The 26,229-nt window shown below is 38.3% G+C and overlaps 1 protein-coding gene across 10 annotated transcripts in view; it reads left to right on the forward strand.

Moving 5' to 3' along the window:
* Positions 1-26,229, forward strand: part of ANKRD28 (ankyrin repeat domain 28) — a 203,291-nt gene that overhangs the window by 171,842 nt on the left and 5,220 nt on the right. For 8 of the 10 annotated variants that reach the window (XM_017881155.1, XM_017881232.1, XM_017881094.1 and 5 more), the window contains 13 exons: positions 833-944; positions 1,858-1,884; positions 2,265-2,339; positions 6,870-7,071; positions 11,403-11,490; positions 11,593-11,710; positions 12,270-12,489; positions 18,472-18,559; positions 18,651-18,734; positions 19,692-19,837; positions 20,490-20,572; positions 20,995-21,077; positions 22,375-22,466. In XM_017881155.1, the coding sequence (XP_017736644.1) occupies positions 833-944; positions 1,858-1,884; positions 2,265-2,339; positions 6,870-7,071; positions 11,403-11,490; positions 11,593-11,710; positions 12,270-12,489; positions 18,472-18,559; positions 18,651-18,734; positions 19,692-19,837; positions 20,490-20,572; positions 20,995-21,077; positions 22,375-22,466 (1,418 nt within the window). Of the gene's footprint in view, positions 1-832; positions 945-1,857; positions 1,885-2,264; positions 2,340-6,869; positions 7,072-11,402; positions 11,491-11,592; positions 11,711-12,269; positions 12,490-18,471; positions 18,560-18,650; positions 18,735-19,691; positions 19,838-20,424; positions 20,573-20,994; positions 21,078-22,374; positions 22,467-25,185; positions 25,348-26,229 lie in introns of those variants that run through there. The other 2 variants (XM_017881319.1, XM_017881386.1) reach the window with 2 other exon arrangements.

Genomic DNA, 26,229 nt, shown 5'->3' on the forward strand with positions numbered 1-26,229 from the left:
GGGTTTCACCGTGTTAGCCAGGATGGTCTCGATCTCCTGACCTCGTGATCCGCCCGTCTCGGCCTCCCAAAGTGCTGGGATTACAGGCTTGAGCCACTGCGCCTGGCCGACTTTTTCAAATAATGACTTCTTTTCCTCTGGGTAGATACCCAGTAATGGGATTGCTGGATCAAATGGTAGTGTTACTTTTCGTTCCTTAAGGAATCTCTGGACGGTTTTCCATAGTGGTTTTACATACAGTGTTTTTTAAAATTATTTTCCTCTTATTTTAATATCACAGAAATGAAATGAAGTATCTCTTATGGATACTTTCTTACCATTTTACTCTGTTTATATACCTCTTCTTAGTCCTCTAATTCAGGTTCATTGAGTTCTGACCTTGGTTTCTTGGGGTTTTGTTTTGTTTAACATCCTTTCTTGAGCTTCATGATAAAAAATTTACTTATTCTGTGTTCTAGATAGATAAATAGTAATATTGCCAATATTATGTACTCACCACCACCAAAAGTTTAATCCTATCCAACGTTAGTAGAATAGGTGGTGGTATAGATACAGACTGTGGAAAAAAGCCTTCATGTATTAAAAAAGCCGTCTGACAGACTTTTGAGGTATCCACTTTGAATCAAGAAGATTCTCGTGAATGTTTCATTTGCATTCATGTCAATGTTGCAACATTTAGTCAATGTTATTTAAATGACAGATTTTATAGTGTAATACATTTATGATTTTATATTCAAATATAAGAAAATTGTCAGTTTTAATTTCAGACTCTTTTTTATCATTGGTTAATATGCAGGATTTAGAATTTTCAGTATGTTATTGTTGTATATAGGTGCCTGGAATACTTATTAAGAAACGATGCAAATCCAGGGATCCGTGATAAGCAAGGATACAATGCAGTTCATTATTCAGCTGCTTATGGTCACCGTCTATGTCTTCAGCTGGTAAGATTCCTGAATGCTTGTGAAAGACCTAATGTGAGTTTATAGGCTAATAATATAAAAAAATGAGAATAAATGGATCAAGAAACAAATTCCATTTTGTTTTCTAACATTTTCAGAATTTATATACGTCTTAAGTTCATACTTGTTTTAGTAAGATATATCTCATTCTCTTTTCCTTTTAAAAAAGGAGAAAATTAGGTCTCTGAAGAGGGCTACCGATTACCCCATGTTCATGTCTACAGTGTTCTTGTGCCCCTGTAAATAAATATTTCTCATAAGTTTCTAAAAGACTATAACTGTGTCTTACATGAGAAATAAAAGTCCCTGTGGAAGGAATATCTTCCCCATATATTTAGGGAATTCTGAAAGGCAGATTTATTTCACAACCCCTCCTAATAAGGGAGACTCCACTTCTGCAAAGAAAGTTTTTATTTCTACTGTGGTCTGATTCTGGAATATAATACCACCATTCACCCAGATTTACCAAACCAGAAGGAAAGTCAAAGAAAAGATACTCATGTGTGTAACAGATACTTTAGGTTAAAGATTCTCTTATTTAGACTTACCTTATAAATTACGTTGAACTTCGCTTCCCTTCAAGGGGAAATAAAATTCAAGGAGAGTAGATATAAAAGAAAAGGGAGGTTGACAATTTAATATAGCACTTAGAGCCCTGCTACAAAAATAACTGTCTTCCTACGTTATTATGCATCTTCACACCAAAATTTTAGACCTATGTATATAGATTTGGTGTCTATTGTGATATAAAGTTGTTTATTCAAAATATCTAGTTTTTTGGAGCCAAATGAACCACAGGTTTAGAGTAAAAGTTAGCAAAGCCCTGTCTAAGTTGAGACTTACTATAGATGAATACTTCCCAAGCTAAATATTTTTGTTTTGACCTTTATTTCAGATTGCAAGTGAAACTCCTCTAGATGTTGTAAGTATTAGTCAATTACCTCCCACCAATTAGTATTACTCAATTCTCTCCTACCAGTTATGTTTATCTATTTGCTGTCATTAAAGCTGAAAGTGTTTTTACATATTAGGCGCAAAGATGGTGACAGAAATCTTGTGTACAGAGGGAAGGAAGATGTTTACTTCGTGGCAATTAAGTAGCATTTCCCCCAAACTCTTAGTTTGTAGCCTATCTTCAAAGCTCTTAGTCTGTGCTCCTTACTACACTTCCATAATAATCATGTTTTATAAGTTTGCTGAGTTGCCAAGTAACACTCTAAAGTGGATTTGAACTGGGGGAGTGGGAGAGAATAATTGCTGTGGTATGTCTTTCTGACATTTAAAATGCCTCTTCTTTTTCAGTTAATGGAAACCTCAGGAACAGACATGCTGAGTGATTCAGATAATAGAGCAACAATAAGCCCTTTACACTTGGCTGTGAGTACTGCCTTCACAGCCAACTTCATGGCTGATTCACTGAAAATATCGAATACCTATTTGTGTTGACTCAAACTAGTACCATAAACTTTTAGTCCATGTAATAGTTATCATGGAATTAAAAGTTTGAGAACTTTCTTTAATTCAGAGAATTATGTAATGTGCTGGGGTTTTTTTCTGTTTCTTGCTTTGGGGGAAAAAAAAAGGACAGACAGTGATCCTTAGGCTTTCCCCAGGGCCTTCTGGGGAGAGAAAGGGAGAAAATACAGAAAATATGCCTGTGATGGTGAATTTTAAAATGTGCTGCCCTAGTGGAATGCCTTATAAGTTGGCTAAGCAGATGGTATACACACACATTTTGTCGTATTTCTACAATGTTTTGCTTACTTTGTGATCTTGGGGTGCTGACTGGTTGTGTGTTCACTGGTCCTTCGGTTGCTCACACTATAGGATTTGGCTACATTGTCTGTTATGTCTCTTCCACTTTAAGATTCCTCTAAATTTTTTTCCAGTGTCAATCACTAAATGGAGAAGATTAGGGAAGAATGTGACAATTTTTTAAGTCAAATGAGAATTTATTACCTTAAATTTCAAGTAGATCCTAATCTAGCTTTCTGTACTGAAAGAATTTATTTTTGAGACAAAGCATGTTAGAGTTTTGTCTAACAAAACTAGAGTAGGGAAGGGGGGGTACTTTGAGAATCAGGATACCGGGGTACTGTCACCAGCTGTTTGTGAGATCCCTGATTTTTAGTAAAATGGTTATAAGGATGTATCCTTAATTCAGTGTGGAACACTACAAGTTCAGTGATTCATTTGAATGTTTCTTTTCATATGTACTATTATTTTTTATCTTAATACTCTCTTTGCATGTGTTTTAACACTGACATACATACATTAAATTTTCTGCCGTTTCTCCCCAGTGATACTTCCTGTCATGTTCTCAATAACTAAGAAAGCATTCTTAAAGCTTTCTACTTCTTTGCCCTTTGAGTCCTTGGAAACACCGTCACCTCACCCAGACATGCATAGTAAATAAGTCTGACAAGGCAAAGCCAGCATGGAAGAAATAGCCATTTTACTATTGATGATGAAAAGAAATGAAGACTGAGCAGCATTAGCAGCAGCAGCAGCAGCAGCATCATTCTCATTATAATAATTTCACTGTCATTTCTTGAGCACTTTCTAGGTGCCAGACTATTTCCCCCTTGCGGAGGTTCAACAAGTAGCATGTTAAAGACTCCCAAAAGCTCTGCAGTCTTTAGGACTTAGTTATCAGTTTAATAATGATGTTTCCTTAGAAATTTCTCATTTGTGTTCTCGCCACCCTTCAATTTGGCAAGTTTCTCTTTTTGTGCTTGCAAATTAACAATGTGCTATACATTGATCAGTGGGTTGGTCTTTCTCTCTCTCTCTCCCTCTCACAATTACTATTTTTTTGTCAGATTTTATATGTGTATATGGTGGTAATGGTAGAAAAAAGAAAACATAACGTAAAACATACCTTCTTAACTATTTCTAAGTGTACAGTTCAGCAGTGTTAAGTATATTTACATTACTATATAACCAATCTCCAGAATCTTTTTATCTTATAAAGATTAAAACTAAAACTCTGTACCCATTAAACATCTCCCTATTTCTCCTTTCCCCAGTCCCTGGTAATACCAGCCTACCTTCTGTTCCTATGAATTTGACTAATCTAAATACCTCATTTAAGTGGAATCATAACAGTATTTTTTTGTGTTGTGTGACTGGCTTATTTCATTTAGCAGATTTCATCCATGTTGTAGCATGTGGCTGAATTTCCTTCATTTTTAAGCTGAATAGTAGTGTATTATGTATATGGCACATTTTTCTTTATCCGTTCATCTGACAATAGATGCTGGGTTGCTTCCATCTCTTGGCCATTATGAATAAGCGCTGCTATGACATGGGTATACTAAATAGTGTTTTTAAGCTAAAAATTGAAATAATTTAGTAATTAGGTGCAGTGAAATATGATTATACCACTACTTTTCCTTTTCATATCTATCTCTAGGAGGTTTTGAGAAGTTACTTTAATTTCTTATTTGAAACTCCCATTCAGGACAACTTGGTACAGTAAAAACATACTGGTCTGAGCTCAGGGAAACTGGTCTTGATTCCTAACTTTGCTCATACTGGACATTTGGGCTGCTTCTCTTAGTCCCATACGAGGATATCATGGGGGGAAGCTCTGTGGCAAATCATCATGGCTCCTATTCATTCTCTTGTCTTTTCATTTTTATTTTTTATTTATTTTTTCTATTGTTTTTCAGACAGTGTCTCACTCTGTCATCCAGGCTGGAGTGTAGTGGCAAAATCACGGCTCACTGCAGTCTTGAACTCCTGAGCTCAAGTGAGCCTGCCTCCCTCAGCCTTCTGAGTAGCTAGGACTATAAGTGCACACCACCATTCCTGGCTAATTCTTTATTTTTTTGTAGAGATAAGGTCTCACTGTTGCCCAGGCTAGTCTCAAACTCCTGGCCTCAAGTAATCCTCCTGTGTTGGCCTGCCAAAGTGCTGAGATTATAGGTGTGAGTGACCATGCCCAACTTCATTTATTATTATTTTTATTTATTTAGAGATATAATCTCATTCTGTCACACAGGCTGGGGTACAGTGGTACATTCCCAGCTCACTGCAGCCTGTACCTCCCAAACTCAAGTGATCCTTCCACCTCAGCCTCCTGCATACCTAGGACCACAGGCACATGCTACCAGGCCCAGCTCATTATTATTATTATTATTATTATTATTATTATTATTATTATTATTTTGGCAGAGATGAGATCCACTCTGTTGCTCAGGCTGGTCCCAAACTCCTGTTCAAATGATCCTTCCACCTCAGCCTCCCCAAAGTCCTGGGATTATAGGTGTGAGCTACTGCAACTGGCTAACCTATTCTTTGTATACTGTCTTCTATATAATGTATGGTTTCTCAAAGTTCATTCTTTCAGTAGCATGATTTTCATTGACCTGGTATCGAGGAACAAAGTTAGATATAATCCTAAAACAGAATTCTGTGACCTATAGTCACTTTAATCTTTGAGATAGTCAAGCTTAAGTAATCAAGTTTCTACACAGATTCATTATAAAGAGATCAGTAAGGCCCAGAGCAACTTTATCTCTTGCTGCTACTTTCTGACATTTTCTACAAGAAATGGCATTATAGTCCTTTGAAGTTTACTTATTTATGTCCTGCTCAGCATTTAGTCCAGTGTAAATAATATATGTTCAGTTGCCATGTTGGATTTTGAAATGACTTTTCTGGAAAGCCCTTTTATTAGACTGTATGAAGAAGGCAACTTCGGGCCAGGCGCAGTATCTCACGCCTGTAATCCCAGCACTTCAGGAGGCTGAGGCAGATGGATCACAAGGTCAAGAGATCGAGACCATCCTGGCCAACATGGTGAAACCCTGTCTCTACTAAAAATACAAAAATTAGCTGGGGCGTGGTGGTGTGCGCCTGTAATCCCAGCTACTTGGGAGGCTGAGACAGGAGAATCGCTTGAACCCAGGGAGGCAGAGGTTACAGTGAGCTGAGATCATGCCACTGCACTCCAGCCTGGTGACAGAGCGAGACTCCGTCTCAAAAAAAAAGAAGGCAACTTCAGTCTGACAAATCTTAAGTCTTACTCTTGTACAGCTAGGACAATGCCTGGTATGTGGTGATATTCAAGCAGGGCTCAGTTACGTATTTCTTTGCTAAAAGAATTACTTCTTTTTTAGCTATGGCACATTATGGGGTGGGTATAGTCAGTTTAATTTGAGAAATCAGAATATTCAAGCACTGACTCAACTCAAGTTGCTAGCTGTCTTTGGAGTTGATGTGGAGCACTGAACTGTGATTAAGAACACAGACTTGGCTGGGCACAGTGGCTCATGCCTGTAATCCTAGCACTTTGAGAGACCAAGGTAAGAGGATCACTTGAGGCCAGGAATTTTGAGACCAGCCTGGATAGCATAGCAAGACCCTCATCACTACAAAAATTAAAAGAAAAATTAGCTGGGCATGGTAACGTGTACCTCTGGTCCCTGCTACTCAGGAGGCTGAGGTGGGAGGATCACTTAAGTCCAGAAGGTCAAGGCTGCAGTGAGCTATGATCACGCCACTGCACTCCAGCCGGGGCAACAGAGCAAGACCCTGCCTCAAAACAAAAAACACCAGGCTTTTTGGAATCAGACTTGAAATCAAGGCTTGAATGAATCCCTGTCACACATCCATTGAATGTTTGCCATGAGCCAAGCATTGTATACTCATGAAAAGATCACCTGTCATCTAAACTTTTATTAGTTTTAGAATGCCTATTCCCTACCACAGTAGCCTACCTACTGTGTTGATCATTAGAAAAATCTGTAGTTAACTTCCTGAATTCTCAATGTAGAAGTTTGGATTATCTTAAATAGGATGATAATATGAAGACAAGTTTGCTTATTTACATTTTTTAAAGTATTTAGGAAGTCAGTCTAAATATATATTTTTTAAATTTACATTTTTATTTATTTCTAGGCCTACCATGGTCACCATCAAGCACTGGAAGTGTTGGTACAGTCTTTGTTAGATCTTGATGTCAGAAATAGTAGTGGAAGAACACCCCTAGACCTTGCAGCATTTAAGGGCCATGTTGAATGTGTGGATGTACTCATTAATCAGGGTGCCTCAATCTTAGTAAAAGACTACATTTTGAAGAGGACACCTATACATGCAGCAGGTATGCCAGATATTATGCTTGATTTATTTATTACTTCCTGTCTAATCTCTTTCAATTTTTGGTAGATAATATTTCTGGTTAATTGTCTTTAAAATTTTTGACTTTTTTTTTTTTTCCAAATCATATGGATTCTTTGACCCCCACCAAATAACTTTATTCACACAAATGTCCCTTAATTTACAAAGCCTCAGTCATTCATAAACATTAGGAGTATCCACAGTATTCAAGGAACTTAAATATAGTGTATTATACCAATCCAAGTAAACCAAGTACAAAAAATATTCATATAAAGTTGTTTACATGTAGGTCCTAGATTACGAGCTTCTGTGCAAAAAAGGAAATAAAAATAGATTTATTAAGTAGTATTTGAAACTAACTTTATGCCTGGCTTAAAACCTCCCTCATGCTCAAGCCTGTCCCACACAAGTGTTAAATAAGTCATTAAAACTCCCCTGCTCTAATGAAAAGAAGCTCCTCTGCACAAAAGATTTAAGTGCCCCCAAGTAGCTCCCTTCCTCCTGTGGCCTCACTTGGAAAACAATCTGGGCAGCCTCCTTGCTGATACCTTCTGCAATTTTAGGGGCCCCTCAGGGGGCAGTGGCAATGGATTCATCTTTTGATGATGGCTGCAGATGCTAACATTGGCCAATTCTATGTCACACCTACTGGTTACCCTTTGAGGGCATTTCTCCAGACAGAAGCCCCACTAGTGCCAAAGCTTAGGTAGGGCAGGATCAGAGATGCCCCTGTGTTGTTTTGAAGGCTGTGCTACCGCCTGGACTTGTCTCTGCACAAAAGATTTCTTCTCCCTCTAAAACCCAGTGGCCTAAAGAGCTGAAAAATGTCAACTTGGCTCTTCAAAAGTTTCCAGACCCAAGGAGATTACCAGGAACTACGATTGTCTGGGGAAATTTTTGACTTTAAGTGATAAAATGATTGTATTCTCAGGGAATATCAACAACAAGATTATCATCACTTAAAAAATTGTCTGCCTTAGAAGTTGGGTTTGTGTAATAATCTAACTTCTGAAACACTTTATCAGCAAAACAATGCAGTATTTATTTCTGGTAGAAGTTATTTTGGATTGGTATAATCTTTCATTTAACAAGTGATACACATTTTGACTTACTTTACCAGTGTACTGCATTAAACATGCAGACAGGCTTTACAGAGCAATTGCCTTATGCAAGAACTATTCCATATTGTGATATTATGATGTAGCAGATAGGTTAAAATATGAAGGTCTATAACCAAGTCAGTGAAATGACTTGCTACCCACTGTGTATCACTGGCAGATGCAGATTCACAACTCTATTTTTATAGCGTGATCCTTAAGAATACATTTGAATATACGTCTTGGATTTTTTTTCTAGTCCTTTGGGAAGCTTACATTTTAGAAGACTATTGATAACACCCACTGTTGCTCCCAGAGCCACGCTTCAAAGCTATCAGATGTTCAAGTGGGGCTGAGAAAAATATTTTAATAATAGATTACAACCGCTAATAAATGTATATACACTAGTATATGGTTTGAACAAGAGGTTAAAATGCATTACTTGAGGCCGGGCGCGGTGGCTCAAGCCTGTAATCCCAGCACTTTGGGAGGCCGAGACGGGCGGATCATGAGGTCAGGAGATCGAGACCATCCTGGCTAACACGGTGAAACCCCGTCTCTACTAAAATACAAAAAACTAGCCGGGCGAGGTGGCGGGCGCCTGTAGTCCCAGCTACTCGGGAGGCTGAGGCAGGAGAATGGCGTAAACCCGGGAGGCAGAGCTTGCAGTGAGCTGAGATCCGGCCACTGCACTCCAGCCTGGGCGACAGAGCGAGACTCCGTCTCAAAAAAACAAACAAACAAACAAACAAAAAAATGCATTACTTGCTGTTATGTTATTCTGAAAAAGAGTGAAGTTATATATCAGTTTGCAAAACTTGGTGGCGCATGCCTGTATTCCCCACCTAACTTGGGAGGCTGAGGCAAGAGGGTCAGTTGAGTTCAGTTTGATTGCACTGTAGGCAACATGATGAAACCCTGTTCCTAAAATATAAAGAAAATGTGGCACATATACACCATGGAATACTATGCAGCCATAAAAAAGGATGAGTTCGCATCCTTTGTAGGGACATGGATGCAGCTGGAAACCATCATTCTCAGCAAACTATTGCAAGAACAGAAAACCAAATACCGCATGTTCTCACTCATAGAGGGGAACTGAACAATGAGATCACTTGGACACAGGAAGGGGAGCATCACACACCGGGTCCTATTGTGGGGAAGGGGTAGGGGGAGGGATAGCATTAGGAGATATACCTAATGTAAATAACGAGTTAATGGGTGCAGCACACCAACATGGCACATGTATACATATGTAACAAACCTGCACATTGTGCACATGTACCCTAGAACTTAAAGTATAATTAAAAAAATACAAAATAAAAATAAATTTTGTACACTGGATGAGATCTGTGAAAAATAAGTACATTTTAAAATATTAATCTAGCACTAGAAAAATTATATCATAATTGCAGATCATATGCAGAACTAATTTAAAGCTTGCATGGAGTGCAACCACAGGTTACTGTTAGTAACCTACTGTTAGTACCTACCTATTCAATAAATGCAAGCCTTGTATCTATAGATGCCTTTCAAATTTGGAGATCTATAGAGAGCGTCTATAAGCCATGAAAAGAACACTGAGGGTTTTTTCCTGGAGGTTTACCAGTCCTTTCCCACAGTGATGCTGTGCTTGGTGTTTGGGTATTGAATTTAGATGACACAAACATTCATCAATAGCTACTGTGCACCGAGTGTAAAGGAACTGATTTGAAAAATGATGGGCCAAACAAGATCTTCTTGAACATCCCCAAGTGTTATGACACTGTTTTTTATTGCTAAGCTGTGAGAGCTGCTGGCGGAGTGCAGCATACAGATTGGACTAGGGTGGGAGAGGTGGTTTAAGCCACAAGTTAAACTAGTACTATTTAATATAACTGTCGGAACGTACTGTAGAATATTCGGCACCTAGCTTGTTTTTGCTAGTTTTGTCATCTTTTAATTAGAAGAAGTAGTGATAGATGTTCTTTTCTGTATCATATGCAAGATACGTTTTTTCTAATGTATTTATTTAAACTTCAGACTTTGTGTATATGAACAGGACCTGAATTTTGCAGAGGATTTAACTTACTTCAAAAGCTCTTTTCTTTGGACTACTTCTACTTGTACCCTTGCCCATTTTATGCATTTGGACTTAACACATGCATTCTTTAGATGTATCATTTTTCTTGTACTATATATATATCATTTGAAATTATTTCAGCCGGAAATAGCAGAGTACCCTATTGAAAATAGCTTAAGGGGTTTAGTCTCTCACATACAATGTCCAAAGGCAAGCTGGGCATGGTGGCTCACACCTGTAATTCCAGCACATTGGGAGGCCGAGGCGAGTCGATCATGAGGTCAGGAGTTCAAGACCAGCCTGGCCAAGATGGTGAAACATCGTCTCTCCTAAAAATACAAAAAAATTCGCTAGGTGTGGTGGCGGGCACCTGTAATTCCAGCTACTCAGGAGGCTGAGGCAGACAATTGCTTGAACTCAGGGGGCAGAGGTTGCAGTGAGCCAAGATCGCACCACTGCACTCCAGCCTGGGTGACAAAGCGAAATTCTGTCTCAAAAAAAAAAAAAAAAAAAAGACAGTATCCAAAGGCAGATTCCGTTCCAGGATTGGTTGATTCTACAATGGTGTCAGAGCTCTGGATTAAATTCTGTTATTCTCTTACATTTGCATTCATGTTGCAGGAATCATTGCTGCTACTTTTAAGGATTGCATCTAAAATCAGAAAGGAATGGGGGCTTTTCATTATCAGAGATAAAAGTGTTTCCCAGCAGCCTCTAGACTTATCAGCATCTCAGTAGTCAGACCTGGTCCCTGTGCTGCTCACCTTAAAACTGATCACTGTCAGAGGAGAATGGGGTTGTTGTGATTAACTTGGTCTAATCATGATATCATCCCTTTGCTGGAGGCAAGGCACTCTTCCTGACCACACTGCCAGACAGCTAAATAAAATGAGCATTCTTTTAGAGGCAGATGGTAGGGGATGGGTGCTGGGTGAGCAGTCTGCCTGTCATGTTTTACAGTAAGGAATTCATATTTGTTCAGCTTTAACAATCAAAGGCCGTAGAAACCTTCTTTCTACCTATAGTTTTCGTTCTTGCATATTAAATTCAGTGAAACTATCCCAAAATTAAATTCTGGAAGATGTGCTCTAAGATGGACATTTTCTATTTTATCATTATATGTAATTACTGAAATGTTTAAATTTCACTTTACAGCAACAAATGGTCATTCAGAATGCTTACGGCTATTAATAGGAAATGCAGAGCCACAGAATGCAGTAGATATTCAAGATGGAAATGGACAGTAAGTTTCGATAAATAATTGTTGCATCGCAGAAGGGCGTATTTCGAAAACCAGAGTACAGTCTTAAGTGATAGCACTGAACCTATTCCTGTTGTTGCTCAGGACGCCTCTGATGCTATCTGTTCTCAACGGGCACACAGACTGTGTTTACTCACTGCTGAACAAAGGAGCAAATGTAGATGCCAAAGATAAGTGGGGAAGGACAGCGTTGCATAGAGGGGTAAGCAGAAATATGCTCTTTCCTTTCAAAAAGCTTTTATAACCTCATATTACCTAGAACTGAACTAGGTTATGTTTATTTTCTCTTCATTAAATGTTCGTCAAATAGTCTTTACCATTTCTTTCAGTATCTTAGTTTTTAAATGCTAATTTTGAACAATTACAAAGTACAACTTAATAATCTAGAGACCAATGTTAGAACAAAATTTTAAAACTCTAAAACTTTGAGTAGAATTAATGTCAATTTGACTTTTTTCCATTATCTCACTTATTTTCTTACACACTTTAATCTTTTTTCACCTTTGAAATATCATTATTTTCACTGAATACCAAGTTTCTCTCTTCCTGTTTTCATACTATTTGCATTTTAACAGAGTTGTTGCTTTAACTGAATTTTTAAACCACTTCCAATAAAAATACAGAATTATTCCTAAAATGATAAGTGGCTTTAATTGATGGAAGAATATTGGAGTATGGTCTTTAAAGTTTTTAATTAGCTGAAATTGGCAGGTAATGTTTAGCATAATATGTTTGACCACCTGTAAATTATTTTCTTTCAGGCAGTTACAGGCCATGAAGAATGTGTAGATGCATTACTTCAACATGGTGCTAAGTGCTTACTTCGGGATAGCAGGGGCCGGACGCCTATACACCTGTCTGCTGCCTGTGGACACATTGGTGTTCTCGGAGCCCTTTTGCAGTCAGCAGCGTCTATGGATGCAAATCCAGCCATAGCAGACAATCATGGATATACGGCACTTCACTGGGCTTGCTACAATGGTTAAGTATACAAACACAAATGCATATCATTCTGTGCTGAACAGAGATAAGTATAATATATTCAGATATTAATGAGAATGACATATTTATAAGGCAAATTTTAAGTTTAAAATTAGCAAAAACCTTGGGAATAATCTATGTAGGCTTACTTACTAATAATTACTATGTAGGTTCACTCCTGTCCTTTGTCATGCTAAAGGCAAGGCACTAGTTGTCAAAGGTGTTCTGAGATAAGCCATGAAGTATTTTTGAGGTTTTCCTTTTTTTTTTTTTTTTTTTTTTCGTTTTGGTAGGGTCTTGCTATGTTGCCCAGGCTGGTTCTGAACTCCTGGCCTCAAGTGATCCTCTCACCTCAGCCTCCCAAAGTGTTGGGATTACAGGCGTGAGCCACCATGTAGCCTGAAGTTTTTCTTAGATCTTTATTTCAACAAATATTTAACATTTTTAGGAGGTTTTACGTTTCCATTGCTATTATATAGTGTGCTTGTATTTTGATTGTGTTCGTTTACTTTTTTTTTTTTTTTTTTTTTTTTTAAGAGTCCCACTGTGTTGCTCAGGCTGGTCTCAAACAACTGGGCTTAAGCAGTCCTCCCACATCGGACTCCCCAAGTGCTAGGATTACAGGCATGAGCCATCGCACCTAGCCATGTTCTTTTACTTTCTAAATAAAATCGTATTAGGGGAAAAATGACCAAAAGTAGGAGAAACAGTGAAATGTATCACATTCTAAACTGAAATCTATGTATGTTTTCTGAGCACATTGCAAGATAACATTCTTATATTACCACTAATATCCATGCTCCATGTTTTAAAGGAATAAATCCCTAGCAGGTCTTAGAATTAGAAACTTTGATGGGTTAACTCTGCTACATGGTTAGAAAAGATTTTCTTTGGCCTCCTACAGGCTCACAGTCATAGTCATTGCTTTTATAGGTAGACTCACAAAAGGTCACTTAGGGAAGCATAAAGCTACTTTGAAGGTATAGATGTTAAAAATGCAGTTTGGCTTATGAAATGCCACTAATTAAAATAATTTATGTAATGAAGTATGTTGAGATTTTTTTCCTTGTGCAGGGCAATAGATTTGATCATCTTAGAAAACTCAGGTACATTATATATAGTGCAAGCATCAGTGTTGTCAAAGTTCAAGCTTCAGGCTTTAGCAGAGAAATTAGAGGTTTTTAAAATTTGTTTTCAATTTCATTGTAGCTTCAAGATTAATGTTAATTATGACAGCAGATCTACAAAGCTGTAGTTCACAATTCGAATAACCTTCCCTCAAAGTGTAGAGAAAATATAAATTGCCTCTTTATATAAATATCCATTTACTAAAATAAATAAATATAATATCTGTTGTAAAATCAAACTGCCTTACCAGGAAGTTGAGATTTGCTATCTTTCTGTAATATGCTGTTTCATAGTTCTTTCACTGGGAGCTGTTTTGACAAAGTTACCAAGTTAAAGCAAAAGAGGAAAAAGCTGAATCTTGTAAAATTATAACTTCATTAAATGTTGTCACAAGTATTTCTGAGATACAATGTTTTGATTTTCATATTAGTCCTTATGCCAAAGTTGGGAGTTGCATTCTTTTGCTGTGAGAACATTTTGGGTTCTTGAGGTTTGTCCTGTGATTACTGTTGGTTATCCTTCAGCTGAGTACTGATAGTATCATAAAAAACTTGAATAGTTAAATCTGTTTCTCATTCAATAAGCTTAGTTTAGTCTCTTTGTTTTTTACTACCTTAAATCCTTGACCAAAACAGTTTTGAAACTATAAAACCTTTGGGGTTTAACTTCTCTTTTTCTCATTTCTACTCGCTAAGGCAAGTAGAAATGAGTGTAGTGAAGTGGCCAGAGACTCGTACTCATACTAGTACAAAGAAGATAATGTATTTTGCATTGATATTTGATTTGTTTCTGTAATGTGACTTGACATTTTACAAGTATAAGGAAAACCCAAAATAACTAATATAGTGGGAAAATATATACAAATGTGAGTTGTGTTTCTGTAAAAAAGTCAGTGAGATAAAACTGTTTAGAAGCAAAGACTTATTGCTTGGTTTTAAAAAAATATATCCCTGAAGATGAACCATTGGAAAATCACACAGTGAGATATTTTCCTCAGGAAGAGCATTTAGTTGTAAATGTACTGCTGTAATTGTCCTTTGGAGAGTTGCTTTCTATTACAATGTTTCTTATCAGATCTATATGTATAACAGTTCCCCTAAAGTGAGTTCCTACTCTATCACTGCTAAATTTAGACTGTAAGCATGTTTTGTGCAAGAGACAGAATTTTGCAAGAACTGCATGCATGGTTGCCATTTAAAGATCATAACAAATGTGTCTGATTTTCAGCCCGCAGCAAAATTGTGGTGATGCTGAATTTGAGCTGGAAGGAATTAAATGTGTGTTGGCTATATGCAGTAAGCGACTATATAGACAGTCTAAAATTAATACCATATTTATAGCCAAAATCCCATTTTATAATTTGGCATCCTGAAAGTAGAATATGTAAAATGGTTTTACTTTAGTAATTATTGTACAGCTGTAAAGAAAATTGGAAGCACTCCAACAGAACAGAAAACAACCTTTCTCTCAAAATTGAAATGATGGCCAAGTTTTAGAAAAAAACTGGCTGTAGATACTAAAAGTTCACAGTTTCAGTTTATATAGTCATTCAATCACAGAACTTAAGAATACTTATTTATTCCTTTAAAAAATGTGTTCATTTTTATGAAGTTCTGAACATCCTCAGAATAGCCTCTGAAACTCAGGAGGACCCAGTTTACCATCCTATCTATGTTTCATAAATGATGATAGAAAGTTATGAGATTGTCTGCTTAATATCACCCAGTAATGATTTCTGGAGGTGACCAAGGGGACCCACTGTTCCCTTTTCTCAGTCTGTACTCAGATAGTGAGTGGTTCTCAAACCCTTTGGTCTCAGCAACTATGGATTGATACTGACTGTATTAGAAATTGGAACTGAGAAATTTTAAATACTTACTGATTTATTTAAAAATAATATCTATTACATATTAACATAATCTTTTTTTATGAAAGCTACTGTTTTCCAAAAGTATTTTCTTTTTAGTGAGAAGAGTAGTACATCTTTTTTTTTTTTTTTTTGAGACGGAGTCTCGCTCTGTCACCCGGGCTGGAGTGCAGTGGCCGGATCTTGGCTCACTGCAAGCTCCGTCTCCCGGGTTCACGCCATTCTCCTGCCTCAGCCTCCCGGGTAGCTGGGACTACAGGCACCCGCCACCTCGCCCGGCTAGTTTTTTGTATTTTTTAGTAGAGACGGGGTTTCACCATGTTAGCCAGGATGGTCTCGATCTCCTGACCTCGTGATCCGCCCGTCTCGGCCTCCCAAAGTGCTGGGATTACAGGCTTGAGCCACCGCGCCCGGCTGTACATCTCTTTATAGCTAATTTAAGAGAATAGTTGGATTCTCATCTGTGTTTTTATTTACATCTTTTTTGCGTCACCCCAGGATTTTCCCCAGGCCACACCTTAAGCACCCATATACCTGGAGAATGGGAGGCTCTTAAGTCAACAATGGACAACTTTCCATTGCTGTATCTTAGTAATGAGTTAACATTCAGCACAATGGAATTAAAGCAGTTTCTTAACCTCAGCACTATGACGTTTTGGGCCAGGTGATTGTTGCAAGGGACTCTCCAGTGCATTGCAAGATGTTTAGCAGCATCATTGGTTTCTACCCACTAAATGCCGGTTGCACTGCCCCACCTTCAGTTGTGATAAACAAAACTGTCCGTAGGCTTTGCCACGCACAGTATCTCCTGATGGGCAAAATCCGCTTGAAAACTACTAGATTAGAGAAAAGAACTGACAAAAGATGGAACACCATTACAGGTTTTTCTGAAAATTACTTTTCCACAATTATAGGATAAAGTTTAAGCTGATTAAGTTTGAGTAATTTAAAAGGAAAAGAAAATATAACAAGACTTTGGTAGGCAAATATTAAACCATGAAAATATATAAAGAGGCCACATAAGAATCTAATTTATTCCTAAAGTAGATCCCAAATAACTCATGAAATAAGCAACATTTTAGTTGTAGTAATTAGGGTATTAAATTAAAACCCTGGCTCTGAAATTTGGGTAAGAAAATTTGAAGTTTGGATTTTTCTGTTTTTCAAGTTACTGTTAAAACTATGGACCAGATATTGATAATTAATCAGTACAGTCAGCCCTCCATATCCATGGGTCCCCCATCTGTGAATTCAACTGAATGTCGATCAGAAATATAGTTAGGCTGAACATGTACAGATTTTTTTGTCGTCATTATTCCCTAAACAATACAATGTAACAACTATTAAGTTGTAAGTAATCTAGAGATGACTTAAAGTATATGAGAAGATGTGCATAGGTTATACACAAATAAACCATTTTGTACAAGGGACCTGTATAAGGGACTATGGATTTTTGCTGTCAGTGGGGAGTCCTGGACCCCATCCCCCAAGAATACCAAGGACTGGATACTTGTCCTTTACCACAGCAATATCACTTTGGTAGGAAATTGTCCTACAAAAATACTTCCTAAAATAAAAACAAAATGTTGGGCATGGTGGCTCACGCCTGTAATCCCAGTATTTTAGGAGGCTGAGGCAGGCAGATCACTTGAGCTCAGGGATTCAACACCAGCCTAAGCAGCATGGCAAAACTTCATCTCTACAAAATATCAAAAAATTAGCCAGATGTAGTAGCCTTGCACCTGTTGTCTTAGCCACTCGGGAGGCTGAGGTGGGAGGATCGCTTGAGCCCAGGAGGTTGAGGCTACAGTGAGCCATGATCATGCCACTGCACTTCAACTTGGGCAACAGAGCAGGACCCTGTCTCAAAAAATTGTTTTAGTAAAATAAAAAAATGCCAGAATGATTCATTACAGCATTGTTGATAATATCATGAAGAATTTTTTTAAACTAGCAATCACTTTAAAATCCATAATTAGATTAAATAATTTATGATACACTTTGATACTGTGAAGCTCTTCAGAACACTAAAGAATAAGATTTTAGCTGGGCACGGTGGCTCATGCCTGTAATCCAAGCATTTTGGGAGACGGAGGCTTGGGAGTGGATCACCCGAGGTCAGGAGTTCGAGATCAGCCTGACCAACATGGTGAAACCCCGTCTCTACTAAAAATAGGAAAAACATTAGCTGGGCATGGTGGTGGGTGCCTGTAGTCCCAGCTACTCGGGAGGCTGAGACAGGAGAATCACTTGAACCCGGGAGGCAGAGGTTGCAGTGAGCCAGGATCACGCCACTGTGCTCCAGACTGGGCGAAAGAGCGAGACTCCATCTAAAATAATAATAATATTTCTATATATGCTATTATGGAAGGATATGTGTAGTTAATACTAAGTAAAAAGCAAGTGGCGGAATTAAACATCCCATTGCCATTAAAAAAATAAATAGCACAATCATCTCTCATTTTCTGTTGAGGATTGGTTTCCAGGACCCCTTATGAATACCAAAACCAACAGGTGCTCAAGTCCCTTATAGAAAATGGGATAGTATTTGCATATAACCTATGCACATTCTCTGCTATACTTTAAGTCATTTCTGGATTACTTATAATAGTCAATGTAATGTAAATGGTATGTAAATAATTGCTATGCTGTATTTAGGGTATATGACAAGAAAAAAAGTCTGCTCTGGTTTTTTTTTTATCCCCCAAGTATTTTTAATTTGGGTTTGGTTGAATTGATGGATGCGGAACCCATGGATACAGAGAACCAACTGTATGTATGTATGTGCATGCAGTTGTATATGCCTAGAAATTTTCTGGAACTACTGGTGGCTTAACAGCTACCAGTGGTTATATTCCAGAGAGGGGAACTGGGAGATGGAATGGGAGAGAGACTTTTACATTTTTCCTTTAAACATTTATATGTATCTGTGATTTTTGCCAGTATCTCCTTTGAATTTTAATATCTGGTTTTTCACACCTATTTAGGTCACGAGACATGTGTAGAACTGCTTTTAGAACAGGAAGTTTTCCAGAAAACGGAAGGAAATGCTTTTAGTCCATTGCATTGTGCTGTGTAAGTAAAGCCAGAATGAATCAGACTTGGTTTGAGTGTTTTAAGAAATACACCATTGCTGTGAGAATGATCACCATGTTACCTTACACAGGATAAATGACAACGAAGGTGCTGCTGAGATGTTAATTGATACATTAGGTGCCAGCATTGTGAACGCCAGAGATTCAAAAGGAAGGTAGGAATTCAAGTATGTATTAAATAGTTTTAGCCAGGCACAGTGGCTCATGCCTATAATCCTAACAATCTGGGAGGCCAAGGTGGGAGGATAACTTGAAGCCAGGAGTTTAAGACCAGCCTGGTCAACATACTAAGTCCTGCATTTCTACCAAAAAAAAAAAAAAAAAAAAGACATGATGATGCATGCCTGTGATCCCAGCTATTCAGGAGGCTGAGGCAGGAGGATCACTTGAGCCCAGGAGTTTGAGGCAGCAGTGAGCTATGATTGCACCACTGCATTCCAGCCTGGGTGACCGAGTGAGATCCCGTCTCTGCCCTACCCCCAAAAAAAGTTTTATTTTCATTAAGAAATAAATTTTAACTACTGGCCTGGTGTGAGAGAATTTACAGAAAACCCATTATTATTTGAAAGTTGATTTTATATTTGCAAGTATAAATTGTTAGAAGATCTCAATTATTTTACATTATAAAAGGTTTTCTATTTATAGATTTTAGGAAGTTTTCCTCCTCTAAACTATTTTAAAATGTAAATTTTTCCCCTTTCTTTAGAAGTTGTTTGTTTCCCAAAGATAACTGTTAACAGAGTTAACAGTTTTCTAAATAGGAATAAAGGCTGGAAGAAAGTCCAGCAGTTGTAAGAGGTGGTGGTATTCAGGTCAGGATTTATTTCTTTCAAAATTTCCTTTAATGATGTAATGTTATTTTAGCAATTTTGTAATTAATCTTTACTTCATACTAGTTCTAGTTTAATTAAGGCCTTCTATACTATTGAAAGTACAAATTTCTATGGGAGAAATTAGTGAGCTCCATTGAGCCTGTTTGTTTGTATACAGGCAGTGCTTTTATAGCCTAATATGTAAACCCTTAAAAACTGCATGTCACAAATTAAAGAATATTTTTCCAGCATATATAACATTCAAATTTAGTCATACGTTTCAATTTTTCTTTATCACAGAACTCCTCTCCATGCAGCTGCCTTCACAGACCATGTAGAGTGTTTACAGCTGCTGCTGAGCCATAATGCTCAAGTCAATTCTGTGGACTCTACAGGGAAAACACCTCTTATGATGGCTGCAGAAAATGGACAAACAAATACAGTTGGTAAATAAACTTGTTTAAAATTGTATTTTCCTAAGTATGTGTATCACTAATTTATAACTTAGATCCCAAGACTTCTGACTTCAGCTAGTTACCTTACCACTCCTAAGACTTAAAACCTTTTACCTGTTTGCAATCTACATTTTCATTTAGGGATACAATGTTTTATTTTGCCCTTACTGATTGAGGAGTCTACTTTACGATGGCCCTATAATATAGTGGTTAAGAACACTGACTCTGGAGTTGGATTGCCTCAATGTGAGTCCTAGATCTTCCAGCTAAATGACCTGATGCCTCAGTTTTCTCATTTACAAAATGAGAAAAATAACAGTATCTACTTGGTGGGTTGTTGTGAGGTTTAAATAAATTACTGTAAATCCAGAGCATATAAAACAGTATTTAAAATTTAGTGCACAGTCACAAAATAAATGTTAATTGCCATTGTTAGAGTGTGTGACTTATACAACAATATAATTGTCTCATACAATTATATGAAGATATAGTATATGTGTTATATATTACAATATTTTTCTTGTACTTAAGTTTTTGTGAGAGGGACTTTTTTGCTTTGTATCTTCGTTTCTCTACAGTGAGTTATTGGTAATCTAAGAAACATGTTCATAAACATAAGAATTGATGCACTTTTTCCTCCCAGAGATGCTGGTTAGCAGTGCTAGTGCAGAACTGACTTTACAAGATAACAGTAAAAATACTGCCCTCCATTTGGCTTGTAGCAAGGTATGTATACATTTTAAGAACATATTTTCATTGTTAACAGTGGCATTAAAAGTTTTTTGACTTCACTAAAATGAACAGAACTCAGGACCAAACCTCTCCAATGATCACTGGTATTAGATTTCTTGAACAAAATTATTGACTTGTAAGGCACCATGGCGTATCAAAGTGTCCAGTAAGCCAAATAAGTTTTGGAACACAAGTCTAAGTGTAATTATCCTCTTTCCTTAATCTTAATTTTGTCCTCTTCTCCTATCCTCACTCCCAAGATGTGTTTGGGCAAATATTAAGATATTAGCCAGGAAAATTCATGGCATATGAATGGTGTTGTACATATTATATGGACTAGGGTTGCAGATTGTTGGGTGTATAAATGTACCTTGAATGGTGCCCAAGTTTTTATAACTTATCTGCCACAATTATAGGGTCATGAAACTAGTGCCTTGTTAATACTGGAAAAGATAACAGATAGAAACCTCATCAATGCAACCAACGCAGCCTTGCAAACGTGAGTACTGTCAGTATCTAGTATAAACTTTGTGACCTACAATTATAAAAATGATAAATGGATTTTTTAAAACATGTGACTGTTGGAATAGGTTTCATTAGTCATAGAAGCAATTTTAATAGTTTACAGCTGTCGAAACTCATTTCTAAAATGATCACAACTAAAAGGCATATTATTTAAAATGCTTTTGAACTGAAACTTTATTACAACAATGACAATAATGTATTTTTTTCTTAATCCACCTACCTAATTTTCTGAAGGAAAGTAGTACTATTTTGTGTATTTCATGGAAATCAACTGTAATAATATGTTACTTGAAACTAACAATAAGGCCAGGCGCGGTGGCTCAAGCCTGTAATCCCAGCACTTTGGGAGGCCGAGACGGGCGGATCACGAGGTCAGGAGATCGAGACCATCCTGGCTAACACGGTGAAACCCCGTCTCTACTAAAAGACAAAAAACTAGCCGGGTGAGGTGGCGGCGCCTGTAGTCCCAGCTACTCGGGAGGCTGAGGCAGGAGAATGGCATGAACCCGGGAGGCGGAGCTTGCAGTGAGCTGAGATCTGGCCACTGCACTCCAGTCTGGGTGACAGAGCGAGACTCCGTCTAAAAAAAAAAAAAAAAAGAAACTAACAATAAATGAGGTAAGAAGTTTTATGTGTGTCTGTAAGCAAGTAAAGTTTCTGAAAGAATCAGAATTTTTAATAATATGAGCAGCCAACCTCCAGATTGACTGAGAGAAATCTTACATCAGTGTCTCTCGTTGTCCTTTGCTATTCCATTTTGAGGTTTAGTAAAGATAAAAATCTTAGAATATTGTTGCCCATTCTGGGATTAGTCAGATCCCTTGAAGGTCCAAAAATTAGTCGTGATGCTTGTAAGCTGTTTTCAAAACCTATTAGAATTTATGCTACTGCAGTTTACAGTTTTTAATATATAGTCTATGTCTTTACCAGCCTCATTCCTTAACAATGGAGGAATGCAATTTCAATGGTAAAATTATTTTAAACATTGAGTCTGAGAAGAAAAGTAACAAAAGGATTGGGTGAAGGTAGGGACCTGTCGATGGGACCTATGGCTGAGCTTGATGTCTAGCCACATGTTGACAAGGTGTGACAGTGCACTGCACAGAGGTTCTGCTCTCCCTGCCCCCATCTTTGCTATTAGGACTAGGTGCCTCGAGTTTGTACCTCTTGGTCTTCACAAGTTGACAAAAATGCTCTTTGACAACCAGGTGTGTATGTGTATATGCATGCACATGCACATATGTGTACATGTATCATGTTTTTTCCCCTAGACCTCTGCATGTTGCTGCCCGAAATGGGCTAACAATGGTGGTTCAGGAACTTTTGGGAAAAGGAGCAAGTGTGCTTGCAGTAGATGAAAATGGTAAGTTGGTTCTATATTGTCTTCCCTTGACCTAGAGCTTTTATCTTTTGATGATCCATATTTGAAGAGAAATAAACTTGGATATTTTTTATTAGTCAAAGAGGAGAGCTAAAGTTAATAATGAATAGTAGTTTGTGGCAAAGGAATAAGGGCAAAAGAAATAGGAAAAGTTATCTAACAGATGTACTTCTGAATCCCTATATCATCTGTTATAGCAAAGTTAGTATTTACTGTTTATACTTACCACTTTCTGTTGTTTTAGTAGCCAAAGATTTTGTTCTTTCAGCAAATATTATCAAGATCCTAATTAAGTGCTATATTCTTACTTAAAGTCAGTGCTTCTACTCATGCACTAGATCATGTCCCCTTTTGCCTACTTCATAATGTCACTTTGACAGTTCTCTTTTATGTCCTGCGGTAACAATTTTTCGCTCTCTTCCTGTATTATTCCTCAGTATATAAACACTAGTTCCCTCATCTTTAAAAAACAATTTATAAATCTCACTACTCCTGCCAGGTGCTACCATATTTCTGTGTTCCCCTTTGCAGCAAAACTATTATCTTGCTGTCCCCAGTTATTCACCTCTCATTCTTCCATTCTTTTGTTGTTGTTGTTGTTGTTGTGTTGTTTTTTGTTTTTGAGACGGAGTCTACCTCTGTTGCCCAGGCTGAAGTGCAGTGGCGTGATCTCAGCTTATTGCAACCTCCACCTCCTGGTTTCAAGCGATTCTCAAGCCTCAGCCTCCCCAGGTAGCTAGGATTACAGGCACCCGCCACTACGCCTGGCTAAATTTTGTATTTTTAGTAGAGACGGGATTTCACCATGTTGGCCAGGCTGGTCTCACACTCCTGACCTCAGGTGATCCGCCCACCTCAGCTTCCCAAAGTGCTAGGATTACAGGTGTGAGCCACAGTGTCCGGCCTCATTCTTCTATTTTCTCTTAATTTCCCTGTAGTCAGGCCTTCTCCCCTCACCCCTACACATAACAAAACTATTCTCATCAAAACCACCTGTGACTTCTACTATGTTAACTACTACTTAGCTCTCATTTTACTTGATAGATCAGCTTTTGGCATAACTGATTACTTGTTTCCTTTGATAAATTTTGTTTACTCTGCTTTTTGAACTCCACACTTCCTTCGTTTTCCTTCTACATTACTAGTCATTCTTTCTTAATTTGTTTTACAAAATTTCTCCCTCTTCTCCTTCTAGGACTCAATCCTTCATTCTTTTTGCTTTCTCTATCTACATTGACTCCCTATGGTTTTAAATACTACCTATATGCTGAGAATTCCCAGATTTATATCTCCAACCCAGACTTCTCACAGTCTCTGTATATCCACGTGCCTAATTGACATATCCATGTGGATATCTGATAAACAGCTTAAACCTAGAAAGTTCAGAACTGAACGGTTGATCCTTTCCCACTCCCCTTGCCACACCTACTCTCCTCACAACATCATGATCTCCGTTGAAGACAATTCTTATTCTTACAATTGCTCAGGGCAAAACCCCTAGAGTCATCCTTGATTCCTCTCACTCATACCCAGCGTATAGTCCATCAGCATACATTATTGACTCCACCTCTAAAGCAGATTTAAAATATGCCCACTTTTTTATTATTGCTACCAGCCTGGCCTGGATCCTTTTAAAGTATATGAGAACATGTTACTATTGAATTTCGGTTTGGTTTGGTTTTGTATTGTTTTGTTTTGTAAAGAGACAGGGTCTCACTCTGTTGCCCAGACTGGAGTACAGTGGTAGATCATAGCTGATTGTAACCTTGAACTCCTGGGCTCAAGAGAACCTCTCACCTCAGCCTCCCAAGTAGCTAGCACTACAAGTATGCACCACTATGCCCAGCTCATTTATCTTTTGTGGTGATAGACTCTCACTATATTGTCCAGGCTGGTCTTGAACTCCTGGCCTCAAGCAATCCCCCCACCTCGGCCTCCCAGAGTGCTCCACCTGGCCCCATTCATAGTTCTTAAAATGACCTTACTAGGCCCTATATGATGTGTCCTCCACTTCGTCACCTTTCTGATACTGTTTCCTAGTATTCTCCTTTTCTACTTGATTCTGCAATGCCAGCCCCTCCACAGCAGGGTTATACATGCATTGTGATCTTCATTCTGACTGTTTACTCTGCCTGAACACTCTGTCCCCAAACATCCCGTGACTAAATCCGTCACCTGTTTCAAATCTTAGCTCCAGTTTCATCTTCTCAATGAAGCGTATTCTAACTACTCTGTACTACAACTTGCTAGATACTCCTACCACAGCATTCTCAGTCCTTGTTAACCTGCTTCACTCTTTCCTCTTTTTTTACATAAAGCTTTTAACATATTGTATATCATGTACTTTTTTATTATGTCGATTGTGTGTCTTCCCCACTAAAGTGAATGTAAGCGCCACAAGAACAGTGAAATCTTTATCAGTTGCATTCACTGATATATTCTTAGTGTTCTGAATAGTGCCTGAGCAAGTGGAGGCTCAGTGAGTATTTGCTGCATGAGTGAATATTTGCTGCCTGAGTGATGATGCCAAGCGCCGTACTAACTTCTGAGGATACAGTGTAAAATAAGACATAGTCTACTCCCTTGAATGGAGATAAGAGTGTAAACAGGCTATTAATGATAACACTTAAAATAGTTTAATTGGAATAAGCATAGGATGCTATGAGGGTACTTAAGAGGGTCTTCAAATCCTTTCTTGCAGGATCAGAGAAGGCATCCCAAAAAATGTGACTGCTAAGCCAAAATCCAAAGGATAAGGAGAAAGTGGGGAAGGAACTTTCTAAGCAAAGAGAGTGGCGTGTTAAGAGATATAACTGGCCGGGCACAGTGGCCCATGCCTGTGATCCCAGCACTTTGGGAGGCCAAGGCAGGTGGATCACCTGAGGTCAGGAGTTTGAGACCAGCCCCGCCAACATGGCGAAACCCCGTCTCTACTAAAACTACAAAAATTAACCAGGTGTGGTGGCACGTACCTGTAATCCCAGCTACTGGGGAGGCTGAGGCAGGAGAATCGCTTGAACCCAGGAGGCAGAGGTTGCAGTGTGCCGAGATCACGCCACTGCACTCTAGCCTGGGTGACAGAGTGAGACTTCATCTCAAAAAATAACCCCCATGCAGAGGAGAGGAGCCTATTTTTAGTCATACTCTGACTAGAAAACACACATGAAACATGCTTCTTTCCCCACCTCCACTATCATCCAAGGCATCCTGGCCTATGTAATGGGTTGTTCTGTCTGCCAGCAGCAGGAACAATAGCAGCAGGCACCTTTAGAAGAACCCTTGAAAGAAGCGTGGGCAGTGAAGGACTCCCCTAGCTACTTTGGACAAATAAAATTTAATTAAAAGTACAGACAGCCTTCAGCCACTGCTGCCAAACTTGGAAGGACATCAGTTGTTCTCTTTGACCCTTGACAAAATGGGAACTTTACAAAGGGGGAAAAAATTACTTTTTGTGGCTGGGCACAGTGGCTTACTACTGTAGTCGCAGCATTTTGGGAGGCAGAGGCAGGAAGATCACTTAAAGCCAGCAGTTTGAGACCAGCCTGGGCAACAAAGCGAGACCCTGTATCTACAAAAAAAATTTAAAAATTAGCCAGGCATGGCATGTGCCTATAGTCCCAGCTACTCAGCAGGCTGAGGTGGGAGGATCACTTGAGCCCAGAGGTTGAGGGTGCAGTGAGCATGATCATTACACTGCACTCCAGCCTGGATGACAGAACAAGACCCTGTCTCAAAAAAAAAAAAA

The sequence above is a fragment of the Rhinopithecus bieti genome, unplaced genomic scaffold (genome assembly GCF_001698545.2).
Source record: "Rhinopithecus bieti isolate Rb0 unplaced genomic scaffold, ASM169854v2 scaffold_12, whole genome shotgun sequence".
NCBI lineage: Eukaryota > Metazoa > Chordata > Mammalia > Primates > Cercopithecidae > Rhinopithecus > Rhinopithecus bieti.